This window comes from Hemicordylus capensis, chromosome 4, assembly GCF_027244095.1.
Source record: "Hemicordylus capensis ecotype Gifberg chromosome 4, rHemCap1.1.pri, whole genome shotgun sequence".
Taxonomy (NCBI): Eukaryota; Metazoa; Chordata; class Lepidosauria; order Squamata; family Cordylidae; genus Hemicordylus; species Hemicordylus capensis.
In genome coordinates this window covers 242,835,651-242,862,499 of record NC_069660.1, presented here as the reverse complement: position 1 = coordinate 242,862,499, position 26,849 = coordinate 242,835,651, and the positions used below count along the sequence as shown (strand labels likewise).

The following is a 26,849-nucleotide window of genomic DNA, read 5'->3' as shown; positions in this document are numbered from 1 at the left end:
TGATGATGTCATCCACCCCAATTCAAAATGGCAGATGTGTAAATGTTTGAGGCGCAAGTGGACTAACTTGTGGACTGCCCTATTTGAATCAAATTTGCTAGAGTTATAGGAACACATAGGGACACCTCAGTGGTGTAGTTTGTGATGATGTCATCCAGTTCAAGATGCATGAACATTTGAGGTGCAAGTGGACTAACTTGTGAACCACCTAAACAATTTGTACCAAATTTGTTACAGCTGTAGGGACACATAGGGACAGCTCAAGGGCATAGTTTGTACTGATGTCATCCACCTGGATTCAAGATGGTGGATGCATCAACATTTGAGGTACAAGTGAGCTAACTTGTGGACTGCCTAACCTGTTTGGACCACATAGGGTGCAGTTACAGTGAGTGACACAAAAGGACACCTCAACGGCGTAGTTAGTGATGATGTCATCCACCCCAATTCAAAATGGGGGACATGTGAACATTTGAGGCACAAGAGGGCTAATTTGTGAACCATCTAAGCAATCTGAACCAAATTTGCTAAGCTGTAGGGACACATAGGGAGACCTCAGTGGCCTAGTTTGTGATGACCAATTCAAGATGATAGACGTGTGAATGTTTGAGGTGCAAGTGGGCTAACTTGTGAACTGCCTAACCAATTTGGACCAAATTAAGTCCAGTTGTAGGGACAGTGAAAGGTAAGTAGATAGATTAGTTCTTATCAGAACAACTGTTCCCCCCCTGCTTCGATCTGGATTATATGGTAGAAGCATTCTTGAAAGAATTAATAAATATAGTGTATAAGTACACCAGCATGGTATAGTGGTTAGAGTGCTGGACTAGGACTGGGGAGACCCGAGTTCAAATCCTCATTCAACCATGATACTTGCTCTCAGCCTAACCTACTTCACAGGGTTGTTTTGAGGAGAAAACTTACGTATGTAGTACACCGCTCTGGGCTCCTTGGAGGAAGAGTGGGATATAAAATGGAAAATAATATAATAATAATAATTTCTAAAAGGGAGCCAGAACATTTAGAAATTCAGTGCTACTACTTTTTGTAGTAGCATCCTTTAGAGTTTTTTGTATTATTCCTCACAAAGACCTTGACAGGCGTTTTTGCCATTTTTACACACGAAAAGCTGAGGTAAAGAAATAGTGATTTGCACAAAATAATGCAGGACCAGTGTAGATACAACACTACTGGCACAATCAATGGTGAAGAACCTTGAATGACTCACAAGATTACACATTCTGGACTCTCACCTCGTTCCTTTTTGTGTGCCTTTCACCACCATATTAAGCTTTATTTCTGCACCAGTGTTAACAGAGCTCATCCCTAACTTTTGTTCATACCTATTTAAGAATGCCCCAGTGCTGGGTTAACTATAATTAATGCTTGTGCATATTATAACACCAAGCTATGCTTCAGGTTACAAAATGAATTTGTGCAAGAAAAGAGGCTGGAAGAAATGCCTAATTCTGTGCTACTGGATGAGGACATCTTGTGTGAGTTATCCTTTCCTGAGGTTTCAGCAGCACATGCTTCAAAGGCAGGACTTATGCAAATTAGCTCAAAGCTTTAAGAGCCTGGGAGGATGACCCCACCCATTTCTTTCAGTCTGTCTCCAGAGAAAGCCCTTCTCCTTGCCAATCCGAGGGCTATCTCTTTTTCTACATTCCTTCATTTTACTCCTTTTGAATTCCTTCTATCCTCCTTTGACTCTTCATTCTTCCTACAAAAAACGGGAGAAAGACGTCTCTCCAATTTCTTTCAAATCCTCATGTACCCTGTTTTAAGACCTACCCCGAAAGTAAGACCTAGCAGTAATTTCTGATGCACCGCTAATTGCCCTATAGTGCATTTTGGGGGGCTAAAATTAATATAAGACACTGTCTTGTTTTCAGGGAAACACAGGTAGCATTTACCAGCTTTCCTCTCCCTCCTTCCCCTCCACTTCCAGTGAGCCAGAAAGTGCGCCAGGTTTCACTTTCTGGCTGCCACACCAGCAAGAAAGATCAGAAACATGCTAGATCTGGATCATGATCTAGTTGACACTCATAAATATGGGTTCTGCACCTGCACAGATTGATTTGGGCAGAATTTGCTAGCTCCTAGTGGCGCCGATAACCGCCATCTGCTCATGCTTCACGTTAATTGGTTTTGGAGGCCCATTCCCCTCAGTTCCTTTCTGACCATCAATGAAGTCACAACTTTAGTTGCTACAGCTCCTCCTTCAGTGCTTTCAACCTGTAGAAAAACAAAAAAAAATTTGTTGGCTTGACCCTGGACTGTTCCTGGCTACTCTTTCAGAAATTGTAACATTAGTTTTTATTAATATATCATTGTTTTTGACTTGGAACTCTAAATAGACTCTCTCTTGCTTAGCGAATGACTGTTACTTTTACAATATCTGCTTTTAAGTCTTATGACTTGAACGGGACTGGCTATTTCTTTCATTGTGTGTGTCTCCCCTCATGAGCTCGAAACCCCCACAAGAGAAAAAAAACCCTTTAAGAGGTGTACCAGTTGGTAAAAGAAAGCTCCCTTCTACAGACAGGCACGAGCTTTGCCTTCTGTGCTTAGGCGAGGGGCACAACACCACTCCTTGTTCTATTTGCAGCTCCTTCTCTCGACAAACCTTAAAGAATCAGGCTGCACAGTTACAAGTAGCACTTTTGGAAGATGCACTTAGTCCGGAGAAAACTGTGCCCAGATCTCCGTTGACATCAAGTTTGCTATTGAGGTTGACACCAGCGAATGCTATTGCTATGCAATCTAAATCCTTGGTGTCGGAGACTTAAGCGTCATGGGCTAGTTCTGCTTTTAGGAAACCTCATGCCCCTGTAAAGCATAAGGCTTCCCATAATGACAAGGAAAAATGCAAGTCCTATGATGGCTTGGCTTTGCCTCCTCCAAAGAAACAAAAGGATAAGAGCAATAAGCCATCCACTCATTGAGAGTGAGCGAGGCTACTCCATCTCTGACAAGCTTCGCAGCGCTATGTTAATTCACCAGAAGCAAACCTTTCAACATCAATGCCAGTGCCAAGTGAGGTCGCCATTACTACAACATTGACGCCTCAACGCCAGACAGTATCGCTGTCTCCGGTGCCTGCTCCGCAGCAGTCTCCTTCCACTCCTTGACACCCAGTGTTGATGGCAACACCCTTGACACCGAGACCAAGGGATCACACCCCTGTAACCTTTGACATTGAGGTGGAGACCAATCAGGATGCCGAGGCAGCTTTTGGACCTAGTTCCTGCAAAAAACATCCTGACTTTGCTGGAATCCAGTGAAAACACTTCTTCTGCTGCAACTTTTAAGGGATTCCTCAGTCAGGGACTTGAGGATGAGGTGATTTTGTTGAAGTCCCTCTCATGATTCCAAAAACACCTTCACTGTCACCTTTGTGCATCCAACAGTCTACTCCAGTGGGTCATGGTCTGATTCCAACAGGAGACTGGGGAGATGCATCAAGTAGAACATCTCCAAATTTACCTGCAAATTACAAAGATTACAGATTTTGGAAGGCTCAACAGAAGGCCAATCCTCAGTTGATTCAAACAGCTACTCAAGTTGCTCCACCGAGATTGGTTAATCAAGGTGCTGCAGTTCAGACTTCTGTACTGTGTCTTGTTCCTGCTCCACAACCAAGAATGTTCACATCCACTTCTCTGCAGACACTCACACCAGTTCTGAAGCCATGACCAGTAAATGCCATGGGCAGCCAGACAGTGGCCCCACCATGGTCTACAGCCACACAATCTCAGCCAACAGTCTCTTCCCATCCTGGCACTCACATAAGAACAGCCCTACTGGATCAGGCCCAAGGCCCATCTAGTCCAGTATCCTGTTTCACACAGTGGCCCACCAGATGCTGCTGGAAGCCTAGAGGCAGGAGTTGAGGGAATGCCCTCTTTCCTGCTGTTACTCCCCTGCAACTGGTACTCAGAGGCATCCTGCCTTTTGAGGCTGGAGGTGGCCTATAGTACTTCGTCTAGTAGCTGTTGATAGACCTCTCCTCCATGAAGTTATCCAAACTCTTCTTAAAGCCATCCAGGTTGTTGACTTTCACCACATCTTGTGGTAGAGAATTGCCACAAAGATGTACCTGCTTTATCTGAGGAAGATTATAATTCTGATTCTTCAGATACAAAATCTGCAGGCCACAACTCTGACCCCAGTCCAGACATGCCAACTGCTCCATCAATTTTTCCCATGGAGGAGATGCGTTCTTACCATCTTCATATTGCAGAGATGGCATCGGTTTTGGGCCTGGAACTCAAAAAGAAGACAAGTTATTTAGATGATCCCATCTACAATTCCATGTAAAAACACATCTGCTACTCAACCAGTAGAATTGCCAATGTTACCAGTCATTAGAAATGCAGCTAAATCCACCTGGAATGTTCTTCACACTTCCATGACAACATCAAAAAGATTGGCGACATTATATAATGATAATGTACAGGAGGATGAATATGAATTTCTCCTGAAACACTCAGCACCTAACTCGTTGGTGATTGTTGTGTCTTCTCCTCCAAGAGTGGCAGATTTCATACAACACCAGCAGACAAGGAGGGATACATAAGACATATGCCACAGCATGCCTTTCATAAAAGATAGCTAATTACATGGCATGCTTTTCCAAGTATACCCGCTCTCTGTGGGACTCTCTCTTCCAGGAACGTGACAACCTAACACCTGAGGATTTTCAGAACTTCACAGAGATCTTTTCAAAATCAACTGCTGTAACTCGGCAACAGCTCAGTAATGCAAAACACCTTGCTGAAACTGAGTCTTGAACTTTAACTTCTGCCTTCACTGTCAGAAGACATGCATGGTTGCATTTCTCAAATCTCCAACAAGACATGAAGGAGAAATTGAGGCTCTACCTTTGATGGGAAGGGCCTATTTTGTGAGGAGACTGACACAACCATGGAGAAATTGGAAAAATTAAATATACAGCAAAGACGTTCACATCTACGACACCCTCAAACTCTGCCACAAGATGCCATCCTTATGGCTGCCATCAAAACACCTATCATCAAAATAGGAAAGATTATAGATGGCCTTTCCAGAGATATAACAAAGTATATAACACAAAAAACAAAGGAAACAAAGGGGAACGTAATAAGGCTTCACAGCAGGCCAAGCAACATCTTGGATCAACCTGCCTGCCCATTTGTACACACCAGTTATAACATCATCCATCAATGCCAAAAATTCCATCAAACTGGCAAGTCATGCATATGCATGGCACAACATAATATCAGACTGGTGGGTCCTGAGAATAGTGGGTCCTGAGAACTGGTTAAGCCATAGAGTTCAAGACTCTGCCAGTTGCCACAGGGGTGAAATACACTCCTGCAAAAATGGCTTTGATGGAGGGAGTCAAGACACTGTTGGGAAAGGAGGCAAGTGGAGACTTAGATGGAGACTCCACAATTGCTGCAGTGTCTGAATTAGAGGTGTCCAGCAACCCCTCTTATGTGGTTCGACTGGATCAATTTCAGTTTGTGACTCCTGAGGATTTGGACAAGCTGCTTGGAGCGATGAGGCCTACCACTTCTCCTCTTGACCCTTGCCCAACATGGCTTGTTCTGTCTAGCAGGGAGGCTGTTGTAGGAGGCCTGGTAGAAATCATAAATGCTTCTCTGAGGGAGGGCAGGATGCCTCCTTGTTTTAAGGAGACAATTATTAGACCTATTCTAAAAAAGCCTGCATTACATTGCTCAGAGTTGAGCAACTATAGGCCTGTCTTCAACCTCCCATTGCTGGGCAAGGTAATTGAGGGGGTGGTGGTCTCTCAGCTCCAGACAGTCTTGGAGGAAACTGATTATCTAGACCCATTTCCAACTGGCTTTCAGACAGGCTGTGGGGTGGAGACTGCCTTGGTCAGCCTGATGGATGATCTCCACTTGGGAATTGGCAGAGGAAATGTGGCTGTGTTGGTCCTTTTGGATCTCTCAGCAGCTTTTGATACTGTCAACCATTCCTTCTGTAATGTCTTAGAACATTGGGGGTGGGATGCACTGTTTTACAGTGGTTCCACTCCTACCTCTCAGACAGTTTTCAGTTGGTGTCAATTTGAGACTGTTGCTTTTTGAAATCTGAGCTAATGTATGGTGGCCCTCAGGGCTCCATACTGTCTCCAATGCTCTTTTAACAACTACATGAAACTGGTGGGAGAGATCATCAGGGGATTTGATGCAGGGTGTTATCAATATGCTGATGACACCCAGATCTTCTTCTCCATGTCAACATCATCAGGAGATGGCATAATCCACCCTAAATGCTTACCTGGAAGTAGTAATGGGCTGGATGAGGGAGAATAAACTGAGACTGAATCCAGATAAGACAGAGATACTTATTGTACGGGTTTAGAACTCCAGAAACGATTTTGATCTACCTGTTCTAGATGGGGGTCACACTTCCCCAAAAGGAACAGGTACACAGTCTCGGAGTACTTCTGGATCCACACCTCTCCCTGGTATCTCAGGTTGAGGTGGTGTCCAGAGGTGCTTTCTATCAGCTTTGGCTGATACACCAGCTGCGTCTGTTTCTTTTGATGAGCGACCTCAAAACAGTGGTACATTTGTTGGTAACCTCCAGACCTGACTTCTGAAATGTGCCCTATGTGGGATTGCCTTTGTACATAGTCCGGAAACTCCAGTTGGTACAGAACGCGGCAGCCAGGTTGGTCTCTGGGTCATCTCGTAGAGATCATATCATTCCTTTGCTGATAGAGCTACACTGGCTACCAGTTGGTTTCCAGGCAAAATACAAAGTGCTGGTTATAACCTATAAAGGCCTAAATGGCTTGGGCCTGGGTATTTAAGAGAATGTCTTCTTCATTATGAGCCCCACTGCTCATTGAGGTCATCCGGAGAGGTCCATTGCTGTCAGCTTGGCTGGCAGCCACAGGGGGACAGGCCTTCTTGGTTGCTGCCCCAAGGTTGTGGAATACACTCCCTACTGAAATATGATCCTCCCCATCTCTGGCAGTTGTTAAAAAGCATATGAAAACCCACCTCTTCACCCAAGCTTTTTCGCCTTTTTATATTTTTAGGTTTTACTCTGTTTTGACTTTAAAAATTTTTTAAATTGTTTTTAAGTTTCATGTATGTTTTAACTTGTATGTTATTGTTAACCTCCCAGAGACAAAAGTTTGGGGCGGTGTATAGATTAGATAGACAGATATCTTGAGTATAGTGGGCAGCGAGACAAAGGGGTTTCTACTCCCGTTTTTTCCAAACACCAAAGTGGGATGTGGGAATCCACTCAGTAATGGATCTTCGCTGCTTAAATCTGTATTTAACCATTGCAAAATATCCTACCTCTTCTGTATGGGGAAGTGTGGATTGCAACACTGGATCTGAAAGACACTTACTTTCACATCAGTATGCAAGAAAATCACTGGAAGTATCTGAGATTCATGGTGGAAGTATTCACTGGAAGTATCAGATTCATGTAATCTCAGGATCTGAGACTACAATGTTCTGCCCTTCGGTCTGGAAACAGCTCCATGGGTATTCACAAAATGTATGGCAGTTATTCTTGCATACCTACATACTCTAGGTGTGACTATATTTCCATTTCTGGATGACTGGCTGTTGACAGCAAAAACCAACGGTCATTTACTTTCTCAAATCCCGTGTATTGCCAATCTGCTAGAGAATCTGGGCATTCAAATTAATTGGAAAAAGCCTTACCTAGTACCGTTCAAAAGACTGCAGTACATAGGGACAGTACTGGACATGGAACTTCAAAGGGTGTTCCTGCGGAAGAACATTACCAAAGAATATCAAAGCTAGTAAGGAGATTACAGTCGAATCCTACTCAAAAAGTACATACTTTACAGATAGTGCTGGGCCTCATGGCCTCCTGTACATCAACAGTGCAATATGAGATACTACGCATGTGGAAGTTTAAGTTGTGATACCTCTCAGCATTCCACCCCAATGTCGACAGTAAAAATCTCACAATTCCAGATTTCGTTCTGAACTTATTGAATTGGTGGACAAAGGAAATCTCCTGCGGGGATGGAGGGGGAATCTCCTTCAAAGAGCCAGTACAGGGGGCTGGCAACACTACAGACACCTCACTGATGGGCTAGGGTGCACACATGAATGACCTCAAGGTTCCAGGACAATGGACCCCACAGCAGAATGCTTTACAAATCAATTCTTTGGAGCTTCTGGCTGTCTATTGAACTCTCAAGTCTTTCAAACTACATCTGACAGGTCAAGTGGTCCAAGTTCAGCTGGACAATGCTGCTGCTGTAGCATACATCAACAAACAGGGAGGAACAGTGTCTCGCTCCTTATGCAACCTGAGTCTACAGATTTGGAACTGGTGCATTGTGAACCAGATCCACCTGGTTGTGATACACATAGAGGAGTAGACAACACATTGGCAGATGCTTTGAGCAGAATGCAAGTGCTCCTGTAACAACACGAGTGGGAAATAAACCATCGTCACCTGTAGCCCCTCTTCAGTCTACAGGGAATGCCAATGATAGACCACCATTAGGCCGTGAGAACTGGTTCTTCCTGCTTGCCCACTCCTACTGGGCCCGCAAACACACCATCCTCTCCCCAACCATCCAGTAGCATTCAAACTGTGATAGGCCCTTCCAGGCATGGAGGGAAAAGCCACAATGACTGCAGCAAGTGCGAGGAGCATTGTGAAGAGTGCAAACCAAACACAAAAGTGGAGGGAGCAGGAGAGGGAACCTAACAAGCTGCCACCAGTGGGTCCTGTGCCTAGCAGCAGCACCACAGCCCCTGACTCCCACCACAGAACCAGTTAAACCTGCACCTTTTGGACCCCCCACTCCCCAAGTAGACCTGACATTCTCACCCCTTTCTTCCTCCCAGAAGGAACAAAGAAGTTCCTTCTGCTTGGCAGAATTGTTTTCAGGGCATGCTGGCCTAGTCACTTCAGCAGGAAAGGGAATCATGGGGTTTGAGACAAAAATGGAAAAGCAGGGATCCTTTCTAATCCTCAGCTTCATCTTCTTCCTCATCACCTAGTCCCCAATCTAAGAAATCAAAGAAGAAGACTAAAAACATGGGAAAGTCCCCTAAATCCAAAATCTCATCTAAAACCAGCAAAACCCATGTCTCAGTAGGGGACAATGAACAATCTCATTCATCTGAGCTTTCTAAATATGAGGGTCTGGACTCCCCGGACCCTCAACCCCATCACCCGGATCAGATCCTACACCTTTTTCATCTCTACTTCACACACCAGTAGACCCTGACCCAGACCAGGATCTCAGAGAGAATGTAGAATGGTCTGATGGCTTTTCAAGATCTCACAGGCTATTCATTTTAGAAGATTTTCTGCCTCTTATGAGCAAAGCCATTACTACCCTATGATTACAGTCTCCCCCCTTCTGCAGGAGCACTAGTCTCCACCAAAGGGGACGTTAATATTCTCCAAATCCAAGCTCAAGGACAACTATATATCATTATCTGACTGCTTCATAGACACAGTTAAACAAGAGTAGAAACTGCCAGAATCTAATAGGATTTCTAGTACCATAGATAATAAATTTTATAACAGGATAGGTAATAAATTTATTTAGGTAATAAATAATAGGTAATAAATTTTATAAATCCCAGGAGGCTATGTATCTTTTTAAAGTATCCCCACAGATGCACCAGTATTGCTTTCCTATCTGGGGCAATTCTACTCTGAATGGGGATAGTTCACTGAAAGATGCTATGGACGAAAGAATTGAATCTGCCCTGAGAAAAGTGCATGAGGCCTCATTCCTTTTGGTTCATTCCTCTGCCGCTTCTTCTAGCCAGGGCTTCTCTCCTGTGGGTAGACGAGCTGATCCATAATTCACCAAATTATTCATTACACCTCAAGCAAACATTGCTAAAAACTCAGAAGGCTCAGGCCTTCATTGCAGATGCCATGCTAGATTCCACACAGTTTGCAGCCTGCTCCGTTGCCTCCATGGTAGTGACAAGATGCAACTTGTGGCTTACACATTAGCAATTAGACATGGCATCTCGCACAAATTTGGCTGTGGTACCATATACTGGCTCAAAGCTATTTGGGGATGAGGCTGCTCAGGAGATCCTTGTGGAAATGGACAAAAGGAAGGCACTCTCTACACCCCCTGCCACAGAGATGATAGGAGACCGGCCAGGAGACCCTTCAGACCCACATATTTCCCTCTTTGAATATACAGCACCCTGTTAACAAACCTACCACTACCATAAACAGTCCAGGACAACTCTACAGTAATCATGACTCATGGCTCTTCCTGGTGGGGAGGGGTCTGTCAGAACACTATCATGTTTTGTAGATAAGTCACCACCATAGATAAGTGGGTGCGCCAAATGATTCAACAAAGATACGAAATAGAGTAAACCCCCCCCAACCAGTTCCTCATAACACCCCAGTCACATTTACCTATCAAACAATCTGACCTTCTTTCAACTATTCAGCACCTAGAGTCAATAGGCACAATAGAACTGGCCCCAGTTCACCAACAAGGGACAGATATTTACTCTGTTTTGTTCACATGTCCAAAAAAAGATGGCTCCCTCAGTGGTCTTGACCTCCAGTTCCTAAACAAGTGTTTGGCCTCAAGTTCCTAAACAAGTGAGTGATGTGCAGAAAATTCAAGATGGAAACACTAGAGTTGATTGAAGAATCCCTTCACCACCTGGTTTACATGGCCACCATAGACCTCATGGAGGCTTACCCTCCACATTCTCATCCACAAGGACAGCTGCCTACTTCTAAAATTCAAGTATGCTGACAGTCAGTATTAATACAAGACCCTGCCATTCGAGCTGTCCTCATCCCCCAGGATATTCACAAAGATCCTGGCACCCTTAGTAGCTCACCTCAGGCTACAAAGCATTCAAATATTTTCTTGGACAATCTCCTGATCAAATCTTCAATTCTCCAGACAGGCACAGGAATGTAGATTCCACACTTCAGGCTCTGACAATAACTTCCTAATAAACAGGGCAAAAAGCCACCTCCGCCTCTCTTGTCATCTCCACAATTTAGGAGTCTTAAGAGACACCTCTCTAGACTGACTATTTCTCCCTCAGGAACACGTACAAAAACTGGCATGTACTTTTCACTCCTCCCATCGCCACAATTTGGTTCCCACTAGCCAACTGGGATAGGGAGTCCAGTGCTACAAATTTCTGTTCAAGGCAAGTAGATGCCACAAGAACAAGCCTACAACATCAGCTGGTTGGAGTTGAGGACCATACAATTGGCATTGCTAGTGTTCCAGTGTCTCTTCTTACAGAAGCATCTCCTGCAACATACCGACAATACCACGGTGAAGGCTCATGTAAACCTCCAGGGAGGAACCAGATTGAACTCACTTCACTAAGAGGCTGTACTCCTGAAGTGGGCAAAATGCACCTGGCATCACTAACAGCACATCATGTCAGTGGAATCCTCAATTCCACAACAGATTGGCTAAGCTGCAGGGAGATTTACCCAGGACAATGGAGAGTGGGCCATAGGGTTGAGTGTGCCTTGGTCAGCCTGGTGGATGACCTGTACTAGGGAATCGACAGAGGGAGTGTGACTCTGCTGGTTCTTCTGGACCATTGACTATGGTATCCTTCTGCATCGCCTGGGGAAGTAGGGGATAGGAGGCACTGCCTTGTAATGGTTCCGCTCCTATCTCTCAGGTAAATTCCAGATGGTGGAGCTTGGTGACAGTTGCTCTTTGAAATGGGAGCTATTATATGGAGTCCCTCAGGGCTCCATTCTGTCACCAATGCTTTTTAACATCTACATGAAACCGCTGGGTGAGGTCATCAGGAGATTTGGTGCAAGATGTTATCAGTATTCTCTGTAGCTGCTCCTGGTCTATGGAATGCACTCCTGGAAGATATCCTCAGTTTACGCTCTCTGTTGGCCTTTAAGAGAGCCCTAAAGACTTATTTGTTTGGCCTGGCCTTTGAAGGTTTTAAAATTGTTTTAAAGTATTGTTTTTAAATTGTGTTAAAATTGTTTTATATCATTTTAAGTTATGTTTTTTATATGATGGTTTTTTAAAATGTTTTTTAAACTAGTTGTTTAAAGCCTCTGAATGGGGCAGTTTATAAATGTAATATAAATAAATAAATAAAATGAATAAATAAAACAAAACATTTGACTACTGATGTTAACCTAGGGCAAGGTCAACCTCTTCTCTGCACCCAACAATGTCAAGCTCCCCAGATTCTTTGCTCAATTCTTCCCTCTTTTCTGCCAGGAAAGTGTCCCTGAGGGCTGCACAACCCTTAGAGACATATTCCCGACAGTCTACAGGGCTTTTGTGGGGAGGGGCGAGAAGTGAAAATTGCATCCCACTATCTGTGGGGTACTCCTGCAGTGCAGCAATAATCACATCCTGCTGTCTGTGGGGTACACCTGCAGTGCAGCTAGTCTTCCAGCTCAAGTCATAAACTGGACCATTGGCAAAATACATTTTTATTTGACCTTTGTTGTCCTTATTTCTTTTATACATATTTAATCTGGTGAGTATAGTTGCTAGTGGATTATAAGGTACTTGAGAATCCTCAATATATTTGTTCCTGTAGAGATGATGTAATTTGAAAATGCTTTCTGCTTTGTTTCCCCCCCTTGAAAATCAAATCAAAATTAAATAAAAGTACCTACATAATTGCATTGCAAAAATGCTATTTTCATTAAAAAGATACACTATTTTTATCTTCGCTCAGAGGGCAAGCCTCAGAAGTTTTCAATTGGTCTTTTGGATCCTCCATTTCGGGTTGGGCTTCCATTCAATATTCCACTAGAAGTACAGGATGAATTTGGTCATGCTACTAATCTGACAGATGGTATTGTACCAGTCCTTGAGGCTAAGTAAGTATCATTTTAATTATTTTGTTCTTAGATATCTTTTGAAGAAGCATTATGTTTGGCATGTTGGCTACAATCCTGTGAGTTCCTTGTGCTAGACCTTGCATGGGCCACCCAAGTGCTTTTCAAGCTGTCAACTGGCAATTAACCTGCACTGCCACAAAGCTAGGAAACTACCTGTTCAATTCCTCTACAGTTTGGTGGTGCAGAGGAGCTGATAAAACAAGTGCTTGCTGAATCACAGCTGATATTTAGTTTTTCAAAACCAACATGGCTCATAAATTGTGTGGTTTTTCACAGTGTTTCTCAATTATGGGAGGATGATATCCTGTGGTGATGGGTGACTCCTTCCATCTGCAAGACTCCAAGAGGCTTCTGGAAACTTGGCTGAGAAGATAAATCTCTCAGTTCTTTGTTTTGTCCACTAAGATAGCAAACCTCCCGCTTCTCTCTCCCTCTGCAGCATGCTTTCCCTTCCTCTAATTTGTTATTTCTTTCTCATATACCTACCTACTTATCTACATACATACGTACATCTCCAGGTGCAGGTCGTTTATATAAAAATCTAAAATATACCAGAGAGTTAAAAAACAACAGGGTATTTAGGTACATGTAAGTAATTAGACTTTGTGGCAACTTTTCTTTCTAAGCATTGATAAAACATATTGTGTATCTTTTAGCTGTGTTTAAAGGTGATCACTTCAATTCTTAAATTGTTTTTTCATTTCTTTTTCTGTTTTGCATAGTGGTTTAACATTGCAGTATGAAGAAATAGATAGAGGACCAAATTGTGCCATTAAAAGTGTAACTGCTAAAGGCCTTGTTAACAATTGCCAGGGCAGGGTGAGTTGAATGCCATCCAGCATGAAAAGAATAAATTGCTTTGCAATAATGAATCTGTGGATTTATATTTGAAGTCCTAGTCTCAGGTTAGTAATGATTATAACAGACTTACTGGCCCACATTCTACAAAGTGGTAGGTATGCAGAAGAAGGACTAAGGACAAAAGGCCCGGTTGCGAAGGCTTCTCGCAGCCTAGTGGACATGGAGCAGGAGGAGAGATTTGCATGTCTACACAAACCTCAGGGGCATATTTATGCACTCAGAAGGGTATTTTGCATCGAAGGGAGAGATGTAAAAATCATTATCCCTCTCCCTCTGCATCCATTTGGCTATGTGAGAAGCCTTCATCGGTAGGGGTGTGCACGGAACCGCGGAGCTGCGGTCCGGCACTGGGGTGGGGGGTTCCATTAAGGGCGGGTGGGGGCTTTACTTACCCCTCCCGCGCTTTCCACACACTGCCGCCGTAATTATTGAAGAAATTGCTCCTCCGATGGCTGTTCCTATTTTTAAAAATGGCTGCCCCCTTGAAGCCCTGGCCCCCTGCTGCTGCCTTGAAGCCCCCTCCCACCCCCTTAAATCTCGCCCCGGGCCCTTAAATCATGCCCCGATAACATTAAGAGGCGGGCGGCGGGGAGATGTCCTCCCGCCCCCTTCCCTGCTAGGCTGCAAAAGACTTTAGGAAGGCTTCTGCGCGTGCGCGCGCAGAAGCCTTCCTAAAGTCTTTTGCAGCCTAGCAGGGAAGGGGGCGGGAGGACATCTCCCCGCCGCCCGCCTCTTAATGTTATCGGGGCATGATTTAAGGGCCCGGGGCGAGATTTAAGGGGGTGGGAGGGGGCTTCAAGGCAGCAGCAGGGGGCCAGGGCTTCAAGGGGGCAGCCATTTTTTAAAATAGGAACAGCCATCGGAGGAGCAATTTCTTCAATAATTACGGCGGCAGTGTGTGGAAAGCGTGGGAGAGGTAAGTAAAGCCCCCCCCCCCGCCCTTAATGGAAGCCCCCAAACTCCCCACCCGAACCAAAACCACCCAGTGACCGGACCGGTCTGGAGGCCTTTAGAATGGCCTCCGAACCGGTCTGTGCACATTCCTATTCATCGGAGGGACACTGAAGACCTTTTGGGAGCATACAGCCTTTCTTCCACCACCGACTGCTGCACAAAATAAGGGCCAGTGTTTCCTAATATTTTTACAAGATTACTTAAAGATCTGTATGGGCAGCATCCCAACTAAGAGTCCCATGAACAGAAGATATTCTGCTTGTGCAAAGGAGGAGGGTAATCTTTACCAATCTTGCCTTTCCATCTATAAATCCCTGTACCCTGAAGAAACACTCCTTCCCCCTTTGTGTGATCAGTACATCTTCCATTAATAGAAAACCTAGTTGGAACGCTGTTTTGTATTGTATATATCTAATCAGTTTGTTAGGCTCTTTGTAGATTATACAATAAGAATATTCTAATAATATTTCATTAATGAGTGGCAGGATTGAGAAATGCCTTAATGCAAGATTTGGAAAGAGGTAGGAGGCTCAGTTAAGTAAAAGGTGTTCAGACATGAGTAAAGATATAAAGATAAATGCAGGGGCGTAACTACCATTAGGCAAGGGGAGGCGGCTGCCTGGGGCCCCCCACGCCTTGAGGGGTCCCCCAGAGGCAAGTCACATGTGAAGTGAGTGTGTGTGTATCAGCGAGGGGCCCATTTTAAAATTTTGTCTCTGGGCCCATTCCAGCCTCGTTACGCCCCTGGATAAATGGGTTATTTAAATAAATATTATTTCAGAGGACGGGGGTCTATTCCAAATAATAGTTCACATAATTGCTTAGTATGAAAGCTCAATAAGTGAATGCAGTGAACATTTGTAATTATTTTTCAATAGAACTTCACTCTGAAGGTTACTCTTCCTGGTCTGAAGGAAGAATCTCAGGCTTTGAAAATTAAACTTCTCCCAGGTAAGTGAAACATTTGTTAAAAGATATTCTGGAACTTTTTACCAGAGATACATTTAAAATACTTAAATTTATACGGCATTACAAATATATTATTGTTGTTTACACAGTCAGACAGGTGTTACTGACTGGTTTGTTTTATCCAGACATCGAGTCCTTCCCAAGGACCTGGGATGGCTGAATTTGATTATCAATGTTGTTGCTGTTGCTATAGATATCGTTGCAGAATATAGGCTGTTCTAAAGTTGCTTTTTGTAATTGGCTGGGTGGTAATTACTGTGGCCCCTATGGTGTTGAGGTGCTCTTCAAGTTGTTTTGGAATTGCACCTAGGGCGCCAATTACCACTGGGATTATTTTGGTCTTTTTCTGCCACAGCCTTTCAATTTCAGTTTGTAGATCTTTGTATTTTGTGATTTTTTTTCTATTTCTTTTTCTTCTAATCTGCTATTACCTGGTATTGCTATGTTGATTATTTTAGCTTGTTTTACTTTCTTCTTGACTACAGTTATATCTGGTGTATTGTGTGGCAGATGTTTGTCAGTTTGTAGTTGGAAGTCCCATAATATTTTTACATCTTCATTTTCTTCAACTTTTTCAATTTTATGGTCCCACCAATTTTTGGCTACAGGTAGCTTGTATTTTTGCAGATGTTCCAGTGTATCATCCCTGCTACTTTGTCATGCCTTTGTTTGTAGTCAGTCTGTACGATCTTTTTACAACAGCTGATTAGGTGGTCCACGGTTTCATCTGCTTCTTTACAAAGGCGGCACTTGCTGTTTGTGGTGGATTTTTCGACTTTTGCTATTATTGCATTTGTTCTTAGTGCCTGTTCTTTTGCAGCCAGTATTAAACCCTCAGTTTCTTTCTTCAAGTTGCCATTCTTAAGCCATTGCCAGGTCTTGGTAATGTCTGATTTTCCACTTATATTGTGCAAATATTGACCATGCAGTGGCTTATTTTTCCATTTTTCTGCTCGGTTCTTGACTTGTTCTTTCTTGTAGGTCTGCTTTGTTTCATTGGTGTTGAATAGTTTCTCGTTATTGACCATTTGAAGTGCATCTTCTTCACTGTCCTTGATATATTCTTCAAGGCCTCTTTTCTCCTCCTCTACTGTTTGATGGACTTGCAGCATTCCTCTTCCACCTGAGCTGCGAGGGAGGTATAGCCTATCTACATCATTGCGGGGGTGCAGAGCATGATTGATGGTCATGATTTTCCTGGTCTTACGATCTAGCGTCTCTAGCTCTGCCTGGTTCCAGTCTATTATCCCTGCAGTGTATCTGATAGCCCAGGTGTTTATGGCTTGTATGGTGTTCCCACCATTGAGTTTGGACTTTAGGATTTTTTAACTCTCCTGATGTATTTACTTCCAATTTTTCTTTTAACTTCAGTGTGTGCGATGTTATCATCCTGGAGAATGCCCAAGTATTTGTAATGTTCTTTCTCTTCCAGTTTCTTGATCTTGCTTCCATTGGGCAGTTCTATTCCTTCTGTTTTTCTTATTTTCCCTCTGGTCATTATTAATGCAACACACTTGTCTAGTCCAAACTCCATTGCTATATCGCTACTGAATATACGGACAGTGTTTAGCAGTGATTCGATTTCTGACTGGGACTTTCCATACAACTTCAGATCGTCCATGTACAGCAGATGGTTGATTTGACTTGATGTTTTGGATGTTTGGTATCCGAGGCCTGTTTTGTTTAGTATTTGTGAAAGTGGGGTCATGGCGATTACAAACAACAGAGGGGATAGTGAGTCCTCTTGGAAAATGCCTCTTCTAATGCTAACCTGTCCAAGTGTCTTGCCATTGATTGTTAAGTGTGTACTCCGCATGCTCATTGCTTTTTTAATAAATATCTGAATGCTTTTGCTGACACCAGTTGTTTCTAAACATTTTAGTATCCGTGTGTGAGGCAATGAATCGAAGGCTTTCTTGTAGTCAATCCATGCAACACTTAGATTGGTTTTTCTTCTCTTGCAGTTTTCTGAAATCATTTTGTCAATCAGCAGGTGGTCTTTTGTGCCTCTGGTGTTCGGGCAATTTCCTTTCTGTTCAACTGGAAGCTGTTTGTTAGTTAATAAGTGTTGCATCACTTCATCTGCTATTATTCCAGTTAATAATTTGAACATGGTTGGCAGACAGGTTATCGGTCTATAATTACTTGAAACTGCACTTTTGCTGGGTCTTTCATGATGAGATGTGTTTTCCCATTTGTTAGCCATTGTTCAATATCACCTCCTTGCAAAATGTGATTGAACTGTTGTTTGTGAAGGCTTGTTAGGTGTTTAAGCCAAAAGCCATGCAGTCCATCGTTGCCTGGAGCAGTCCAATTTTTAATTTTCTTTGCTCTTTAACTTATTAATTCTGGTCTTATTATTAGATCTTGCATTCGTTGGTTACATTTTTGGACCTCTTTCATCCAGCCTGCTTTTTTATTATAATCTATTGGATTGTCCCATAATTTCCCCCAGAATTGCACTGTTTCTTCTTTATTTGGTGTTTCTAAGTTTCTTGTAGTTTCTCCTTCTATGCTTTGGTAGAAACGTCTCTGATTCAACTGGAATTGGAGATTCTGCCTGTGTTGTGTAGTTCTGGCTTCATATCTGCTAATCTTCTTTGACACTGCTGTTATTTGCTGCTTTATTATTTCCAGGACTTCTCTAATTTTCCTAGAATCTAGGTGGTATTTTTGGATCAGATACTGTTTGGTGTTTTCATTCTTCAGCTTCTTGTCTTTCATATCTTTCAATTTACTAGCATCTGATCTAAGCCTGGCGATTTTATTTTCTAATCTAATCTTCCATTTAGGTGATGTTCTACTTTCTTTTTTTACAGGTCCACTGATCTTATATCCGAGCTCTTGTGTTGTTATTGTTGCTGCACTGTACATTAGTTGGTTTGTTTCTTGCAAATTATTGGTTGTTATTTCTGCAAGTGCAGCATTGACATCTTTTAATACCTGAGCAAGTTGTTTTTTGGCAACTGTTTTTAGAGCTTAAGTCGAACCCTGGTGGTTGTTTGGTTCATGTGCTCAGTTATTTTTTGCTTTAGTTCTTGTTGCTTTCCTGTTAAATGGCATTCGGGTTTTTGAGGTGAAGGCAAAGGAGAGGTTGCCTGGTTTTGATTTTGAAACAGTTCAGCAACAGTGGCATCCTATATTTCCAGCACCTCCTCCACCTGCGCCTGAGCAACTTCTTCAATTGGTGGTAATTCTTCTTCCATATCTTGAGCCTGTGTTGCTCTTTGCAGTTCTTCCAGCTCAACTCCTGTGAATACTTTATTCCTTATTATGAATCTTCTCTGGTCTGCTAGCCTTTGTTCTGTTATTTCTGTATCTGGATGCTTCTCTTTCCAAATTTGGTACATTCTTTTAAAATAACCTCTTCTGGTTGGACTAGACTTGTAATAGCACAGCATTATTTCCTTGTTGGCATTTTTTGGATATATTTTTCGGTTAAGCGACGTTTCTTCCAGTAACTTTGCTGACTTCAGCCCTGGTTGCTCAGCTGATGATCCTGAGTCCTGTTGCCCACTTGCCACCAGATGTCCAGGGACTCCAGCACCTGGCGCAGTCCTTGTTGACTCGGGCAACGACCGATCCGGTATAGATTTATTAAAGTTACGTCTCACCATATTGTTGATGGGAGAGGCACTCTTTGTCTGGCTCCTCTGGTGAGACCTGTCCAGTATGGTTGGACCTCTGGCATAGCTCTCACCTTCCTCAGAGCACGCAAGCCCCACAACCACCCTTCCAAAAATGGCTCAGGGCAGTTTATGTAGAGAAACAACAAACAAATAAGATGGAACGCTATCCCCAAAGGTCTCACAATCTAGAACGAAACATAAGATAAATACCAGCAACAGTCACTGGAGGCACTGTGCTAGGGGTGGATAGGGCCAGTTACTCTCCCTCTGCTAAATAAAGAGAATCACCACGTTAAAAGGTGCCTCTTTGCCAAGTTAGCAGGGATTTATGTGTATATATATATACAGGTCAAGAATCCTTTATCCGGACTGCTTTGGACCAGAGGTGTTCCAGATTTTGGACTTTTCCGGATTTCAGAATATTTTCATAAATATTCGGCTGAAGCAGTGAGGTAGATGACTGGAGCGTAGGTGGAGAAAGACTCTGCTTGAATCCGACAGATTGCAACATAGAGCTCATTTGAAGACCTATGCTCAGGCGATATGTGTGGCAAAGAAGCGATTCTTTTCTGCCCATATTGCATCCGCAAGTTCACGTCCGGCAGAGTTGTCCAGGGTTGTGAGAGGACTTGTATGTGCCCCTCCTTCCTTGAATCAGAATTTGGAACCATCGATTACCCGCTGTGATGTGTTTAATGAATTCTTTGTGGGGAAAATATCTCTTATTCGGGCCGACTTGGATTTCATCTCCGCACTTACTTCAGTATCTGATGTCGAGGTATCCAGTGACTCCTCTTATGTGGTTAAGTTGGATCAGTTCCAGTTTGTGACTGCTGAGGATGTGGACAAGCTGATTGGAATGGTACAGCCCATCACCTGTCCTCTTGACCCTTGCCTGACATGGCTTGTTCGATCTAGCAGGAGGTTGTTGTAGAAGGCCTGGTAGAAATCATAAATGCATCTCTGAGGGAAGGCAGGATGTCTACTAGTCTTAAGGAGGTAATTATTAGATCGCTTCTAAAGAAGCTTACCTTGGATCCCTCGGAGCTGAGTAACTACAGGCCTGTCTCCAACCTTCCGTGGCTGGGCAAGGTGATTGAGAGGGTGGTGGCCTCCCAGCTCCAGACAGTCTTGGAGGAAAGGGATTATCTAGACCCATTTCAAACTGGCTTCCAGGCTGGCTATGGGGTGGAGACTGCCTTGGTTGGCCTGATGGATGATCTCCAACTGGGAATTGACATTGGAAGTGTGACTCTGTTGATCCTTTTGGAGCTCTCAGCGGCTTTCGATACTATAGTATCCTTCTGGAGCGTCTGAGGGGGTTGGGGTGGGAGGCACTGCTTTGCAGTGGTTCCGCTCCTACCTCTCAGGCAGGTTCCAGACGGTGTCCCTTGGAGACTGCTGTTCTTCAAAATCTGAACTTATGTATGGTGTCCCTCAGGGCTCCGTATTGTCTCCGGTGTTGTTTAACATCTACATGAAACCGCTGGGAGAGATCATCAGGAGATTTGGTGCAGGGTGCCATCAGTATGCTGATGACACTCAAATCTATTTCTCCATGACAGCATCATCGGGAGAGGGCATAACCTCCCTAAATACCTGCCTGGAGTCGGTAATAGGCTGGATGAGGGATAATAAACTGAGACTGAATCCAGATGAGACAGAGGTACTCATTGTGCGGGGTCCGAACTCGAGAGACAGTTTTGATCTGCCTGTTCGGGATGGGGTCACACTTCTACAGAAGGAACAGGTATGCAGTCTATGGGTGCTTCTGGATCCAAGTCTCTCCTTGGTGTCCCAAGTTGAGACAGGGGCCAGGAGTGCCTTCTATCATCGAAGGCTGATACGCCAGCTACGTCCATTTCTTGAGTTAGATGACCTCAAAACAGTGGTACATCTGCTGGTAACCTCCAGACTGGGTTACTGCAATGCACTCTATGTGGGGCTGCCCTTGTACATAGTCCAGAAACTACCGGTGGTCCAGAATGCGGCATCTCTGGGTCATGTAGGAGAGACCATATTACTCCCTTATTGAAGGAGTTACACTGGCTGGCAATATGTTTCCAGGCAAAATACAAGGTGTTGGTCATAACCTATAAAGCCCTAAACAGCTTAGGCCCTGGGTATTTAAGAGAACATCGTCTTCGTTATGAATCCCACCGCCCATTGAGATCATCAGGAGAGGTCCGTCTGCATTTGCCACCAGCTCGTCTGGTGGCTACTCAGGGACAGACTTTCTCCGTTGCTGCCCCGAGGCTTTGGAATGCGCTCCCTGGTGATATAAATGCCTCCCCATCTCTGACATCTTTTAAAAAGTCCTTAAAGACGCATTTCTTCACCCAGACTTTTAACTGATATTGTTTTGATTGTTTTAATGTTGTTTTTAGAATATTGTTTTAAAATTTTAAATTGTGTTTTAAATTTCTTGCTTTTAAATTTTTTGTTTTTAATTAAAGTTTTACTTTTAATCTTGTTGTAAACTGCCCAGAGACCTATGTTTTGGGCGGTGTAAAAATATGATAGTTAGATAGATTGATAAATAAATAAATAAATAAATAAAAATGAGATCTCTTGGCCATGAAAGGTTACTGGTTGTTTTTTTTAAAAAAAGATTTTATTTAATATACTCTACTATATCCCTCCTTCCCCTCTCTCAGACCAGCTTGAGAAGCATGTGAGTGGCAGTACGATCCCATTCACAAAACTGGCTTGGCTCTGCCCTGAAGGAGGGCTCTTCTTGGTTGCTGAAGCCAGCATTTCTCTCTTTCTCTTCTCATCTGTTCCTGTTTGTTCGTGTTTATTCTGCTAGATCTTTACTCAACTGTGTGCCCCTGTTCTCTCCCAAACTCTTATGTATTTAAAAAAAAAATTAAAAACCTTTTAAACCTTTAAAAAACCCCAAACCTTCTTATGTCTTCCCTCCCCCCCCTTTTCCTTCCCTTCCCTCCTGCTGAGAGTGAAGCTTGAGAAGGCAGTAAACAAAAGGCAGATAGCAAAGCCTGAGGGGAAGAGATAAGCATCACTAATGAGCTGAGGAATCAAGGGCTGTATCGCTCCTGCAAACTGGAGGAGATTGAAGCTACAAGCCTTCTCTCTCTCTCTCTCTCTCTCTCTCTCTCTCTCTCTCTCTCGGCTTGGTGTCCGAATTTTGGAGCTTTCCGGATTTCAGAAGTCCAGATAAAGGATTCCCAACCTGTATCCACTTTTATTCTCATACTGGCAGATGAAGTATTTTTTAAAAGATAATTTATTTTGTTTTGCTTTGATTGTCTTGTATCTCTTAAGCTGAGGATGAACTTTAATTTGCGTTTGGTTGTTTGCTTACCTTTTTTAAGTTTATCTGGCTCAGTAGTTTTCCTATTTGCTTCCTTTAGACATAGTCACCTTGAGAATTAATCAGTACAGTGATACTATTAATGTTACACCAATTTTATTGCATGGAATGTATTAGGTACCTGGAATAAAAGTTTGAAAAATACTTGTCTTCTAAAAAATGTATTATGTATCATTTTAAAATGTATTGTATTTCAATTTTAAAATATTTAAAGGCACTTCTGCATGCTCAAGATGCCTCCCTTGAATTTCATCAATTTTTGTTGCAGCCCTGGCCCTATCCTACACCATTCCAAACCATCCTTTTACTCTCAAGAGCTGATTTTCCGGGGATAAGGGGGCAGGAAAGTTCTCTTCCATGACTGGAACTCACAGGCAGAGTTCTCTGTATCCAACCGATCGTTTGTGTCAGTTGGCTCTTTCAAAAGTATTCTGGAAGGTTGTTTTTTGAATTTCAAGCATTTTAAAAAATGAAAACTAAACTTCAGTTTGCGAATTCAACAGGACCTCCTAGGCAGCTGAATGTCAAACCAGATTCTGATATTTTGAAAATTGAAAATGGAACAGCATTCCCTTTTCAAGTTGAAGTACTAGATGAAGTAGGGAACATAACCACACAACCAAAATTAATTGTTTATTGCAAGGTAGGTGAATGATATATGCTTCTGTGATTCTTTTTTTAAAAATGTGACATAAAATTGGTTGGGTTATCTCACTTTCATATTACTGAAATGACAGTATAGAAAGTCTTTCTGTTTTTGCTGTTTACAGCTGTAGAAAATAAATTGAGACCTGTAAGTTAAGGAATCTTGTGTTGCTATTTGTTAGGTCTATTATGACCCATAAAATGTTCTTGGATAATGAACAAAAACAACAAAATAATTATTGGATAATCCAAAATGATCAGATAATCAACAAAGGCAAGTGAGGGTACCATTGGATCTGGGTCGAGATCCGTCGAGATCCATAAGAAGTGGGTACTGCGCCTGAGCAGGGACCATGCGGTAGCTATGCCGAAGCTTGTCAAGGTGTCCTGGCCACGCCCCACATTCTGTGCATGCTATTTAAGGGCGGCCAGGATGCACGTTCCTCAGTTCTTCTCCGACCGCCTTAGCGTAAAGACCTCGGTCTGCCGCTAGTCAGGAAGTTCCTCATCCTTCTCTTCGTGAGTTTGTGAGTTTTGTGATTTTTCTTCTCCAACGGACTGCTTCTTCGTTTTTACTGACTCGGACTGGCTGATGTACTCTCCCCCTCGTTCTGAACTCGGACCGGCTGACGAAATCTCTCCCTCCTTCTTAGACTCGGACTGACTGACAGAACATTCTAGCTCTCTTGACGATGACTGAGAAAAATAAATCCTTTAAGAGGTGCGAGCGCTGTAGAGCGAAACTCCCCTCGAAAGACTTACATGACTTGTGCCTGGTCTGCTTGGGTGAGCAACATAACGTAGCCGCGTGTAAAATATGTCTGTCTTTCTCCAAGCAGACCCGTAAAAATCGCGCCCTTCGTCTTCGGGCTGCTATTTATGATGACATGCTAAGCCCCTCAACGCCGGGGACGCCTTGCCCTTCAACATCGGGAAGGCGGACTCCCCCTAAATCCACCTCGGCTCCTCCATCGACATGCCATCGGCGATCCTCGAATCCGAGCCCAGGCCGTCGTCCTAAAGTTGCGTCAAGCAAATCTTGCAAAAAACCCTTGACACCACCTTCCACGTCGACAGCAAGACCGTCGACGTCCGTAAAAACGCCTACATCGACGCGTAAGGCGAACGGCCCATCGACATCGACCACGATGCTGACATCGACCACGGTACCGAAGACGATGCTCCCTTCGATGCCGACAACTCCTAAGCGTAAACATGTCGATTGTCCCTCGACACCGAAAGAGAAACGCCAGAGGCTTATCGATTTAACAGCGGAGCATACCCCATCGCCTTCAAGCGTACACCACCGCTCCCCTCTGTCGGAGCCTGCCAACACCAACACCTCACCACAGCCGCCGGTCAACACCAAACTGTCGGCGCCGACACGAGAGACTCTATTACCAGACATGGGCGCCCCAAGAGCTTTCTCCCTCTCGCCGGCTCCGACACCAGTTGCTTCTTCTCCTCCGCCCACGCCAAGGACTTCAGCCCTTCCACCTTCGACACTTAACACTCCGGTGGTCTCGATATCCAGGCAAGTCTCCCCTCGATGCCGATCGCTGCAACCGACTTTCGACGTCGAGGCAGAAGCTCCTGTGGATTCTGCCATACCTCTCGACATGTCTGAGTCCAATGCTCTACTTACCTTACTGGACTCGACATCGAACACTCCGTCAACGTTGACTTTTTTGGGTTTTCTCCCAGAGAATTCAACAGCTGCATCCTTGTTGCCTTGTCAGACTTCTACACTAACAGCGGCACATCTGCACAGTCCCCTCTCATGGCACACATGTGGTTTCTCTCATGCGGTTCCTGTCCAGTGCCTAGACTCTTCCTCACAGGCTGCCACTTGCGTGAACGCCCCACTGGGACCAGGGAGGCTTGTTTCGCATCTTGCCCAGTCAGCGCCACTAGCTGCATGCCCGAGACGTGCCACAGCTTCCACACAGACCGCTGTTGTTGCTATAGTGCACCAAGCCTCACAAACAAAATCTCTGGGTACACGCTCCATATCTACCCAAACGGATCTTCCCCCTCTCCAAAGGTCTGATGCAGATTCTTATGCCAGCATCACCCTCTACCTCGCATTCTGACCACACAGGCTCCTCTGATTTTGTTTCAGACCAGGAGGAAGAAGGAGAGGAGATAATTGTGTGGCCACCAACGGAGGTAGCCCCCACCACCTACGTGTCACCAAACGAAGAGCTCAAAACCTATCATAAACACGTCCGAGCTATGGCTGAGACTTTGGGTCTGGACCTTCATTCAGAATTGGCCACCATTGACAATCCAGTCTATAACTTCATGCTCCAGACCCAATCAACGGCTCCAGTTGCTTTACCCATGCTTCCTGTGATTACACGAGCCGCCAAATGTGCATTGGAAGTGCTACACACCTCCACCCCGACATCAAAGCGCCTAGAGAGCTTGTACCGAATACAGGACAAAGACAACGCCTACCTTCACAAACATCCTGCACCGAATAGTTTGGTGATTGATTGCGCTGCCACGACGAAATCTGGAAAGCACTACATGGTACCATCTGACAGGGAAAGCAGGAAGTTAGACCTCTTAGGTAGGAAAGTTTATTCAACCTCCTGTCTCTCTATTAAGGTGGTGAATTACTCCGCTTGTACAGCAAAATATAGCCACAGCATCTGGGAAACTTTGCTCTCAGACTTTGACACACTGTCCCCAGATGAATTTCGCAAAAAATTCTGCCACACTTTGGAGCAATCCGGTGATCTAACCAGGCAACTCCTTAGCATTGCGAAACACCTAGCAGAAAGCGAGTCCAGAGCGATGACTGCTGCAATTACCCTACGCAGGCATGCCTGGCTGCGCTCCACCAACTTACAGCCCGATATGAAAGATAAAATTGAAGGGCTGGCCTTTGATGGCACTGGACTGTTCAGCGACGCAACTGATTCAACAATGGAACAACTAAAGAAGTCGAAATTTACAGCAAAGACCTTTGCAAGTCAAGCCTCCACCTCGACCTCTTACCAGTCGCGATTCCGTCCTTCTTTCCAACGTCAAAGGCCTTCGTACCACCGCCAAGATCGCCGAGACTACTGTAGACCTTACGGCCAGTTCCAAAGGCGTAACTATCAGGCCAAATCTAAATCAGGCCAGACACAACGGAAGTCCAACGACGCCCAAAAGCATCCCTGAACCATCTCTCCGCTCACTGATGCCTCCTCTTTCCCTGTCCCTGCCTGCGGGGGCTCAACCATCATCTCTACCGCCACATTACATCAGACTGGCGAGCCATGCCCCTGCATGGCACCGCATAACATCGGACCGCTGGGTCCTGAAGATCATATCCTCGGGATATGCCATCGAATTCAGAACGTTACCACGGTTCACAGTCATGCGGTTCACCCCTCCGACGGGGGCCTTACAGGAAGAGGTAAAGGAGCTACTGCAAAAAGGAGCAATAGCCCCGGTGTCATGGGCAGACCAGCAAGAGGGCTTCTATTCCCGCTACTTTCAAATCCCCAAGTGGGATGGGGGACTCCGCCCCATTATGGACCTCCGCCATTTGAACAAGTTTGTGCGCATCCGGAAAT

The 26,849-nt window shown here is 44.2% G+C and overlaps 1 protein-coding gene across 8 annotated transcripts in view; it reads left to right on the top strand.

Annotated features, from left to right (window-relative positions):
• The window catches only part of SMCHD1 (structural maintenance of chromosomes flexible hinge domain containing 1), a 260,220-nt gene that overhangs the window by 113,752 nt on the left and 119,619 nt on the right, over nucleotides 1-26,849 (top strand). For all 8 annotated transcript variants that reach the window (XM_053245721.1, XM_053245723.1, XM_053245722.1 and 5 more), the window contains 4 exons: nucleotides 12,720-12,864; nucleotides 13,608-13,704; nucleotides 15,579-15,651; nucleotides 23,136-23,275. In XM_053245721.1, coding sequence (XP_053101696.1) covers nucleotides 12,720-12,864; nucleotides 13,608-13,704; nucleotides 15,579-15,651; nucleotides 23,136-23,275 — 455 coding nt within the window. The remainder of the gene's footprint in view (nucleotides 1-12,719; nucleotides 12,865-13,607; nucleotides 13,705-15,578; nucleotides 15,652-23,135; nucleotides 23,276-26,849) is intronic.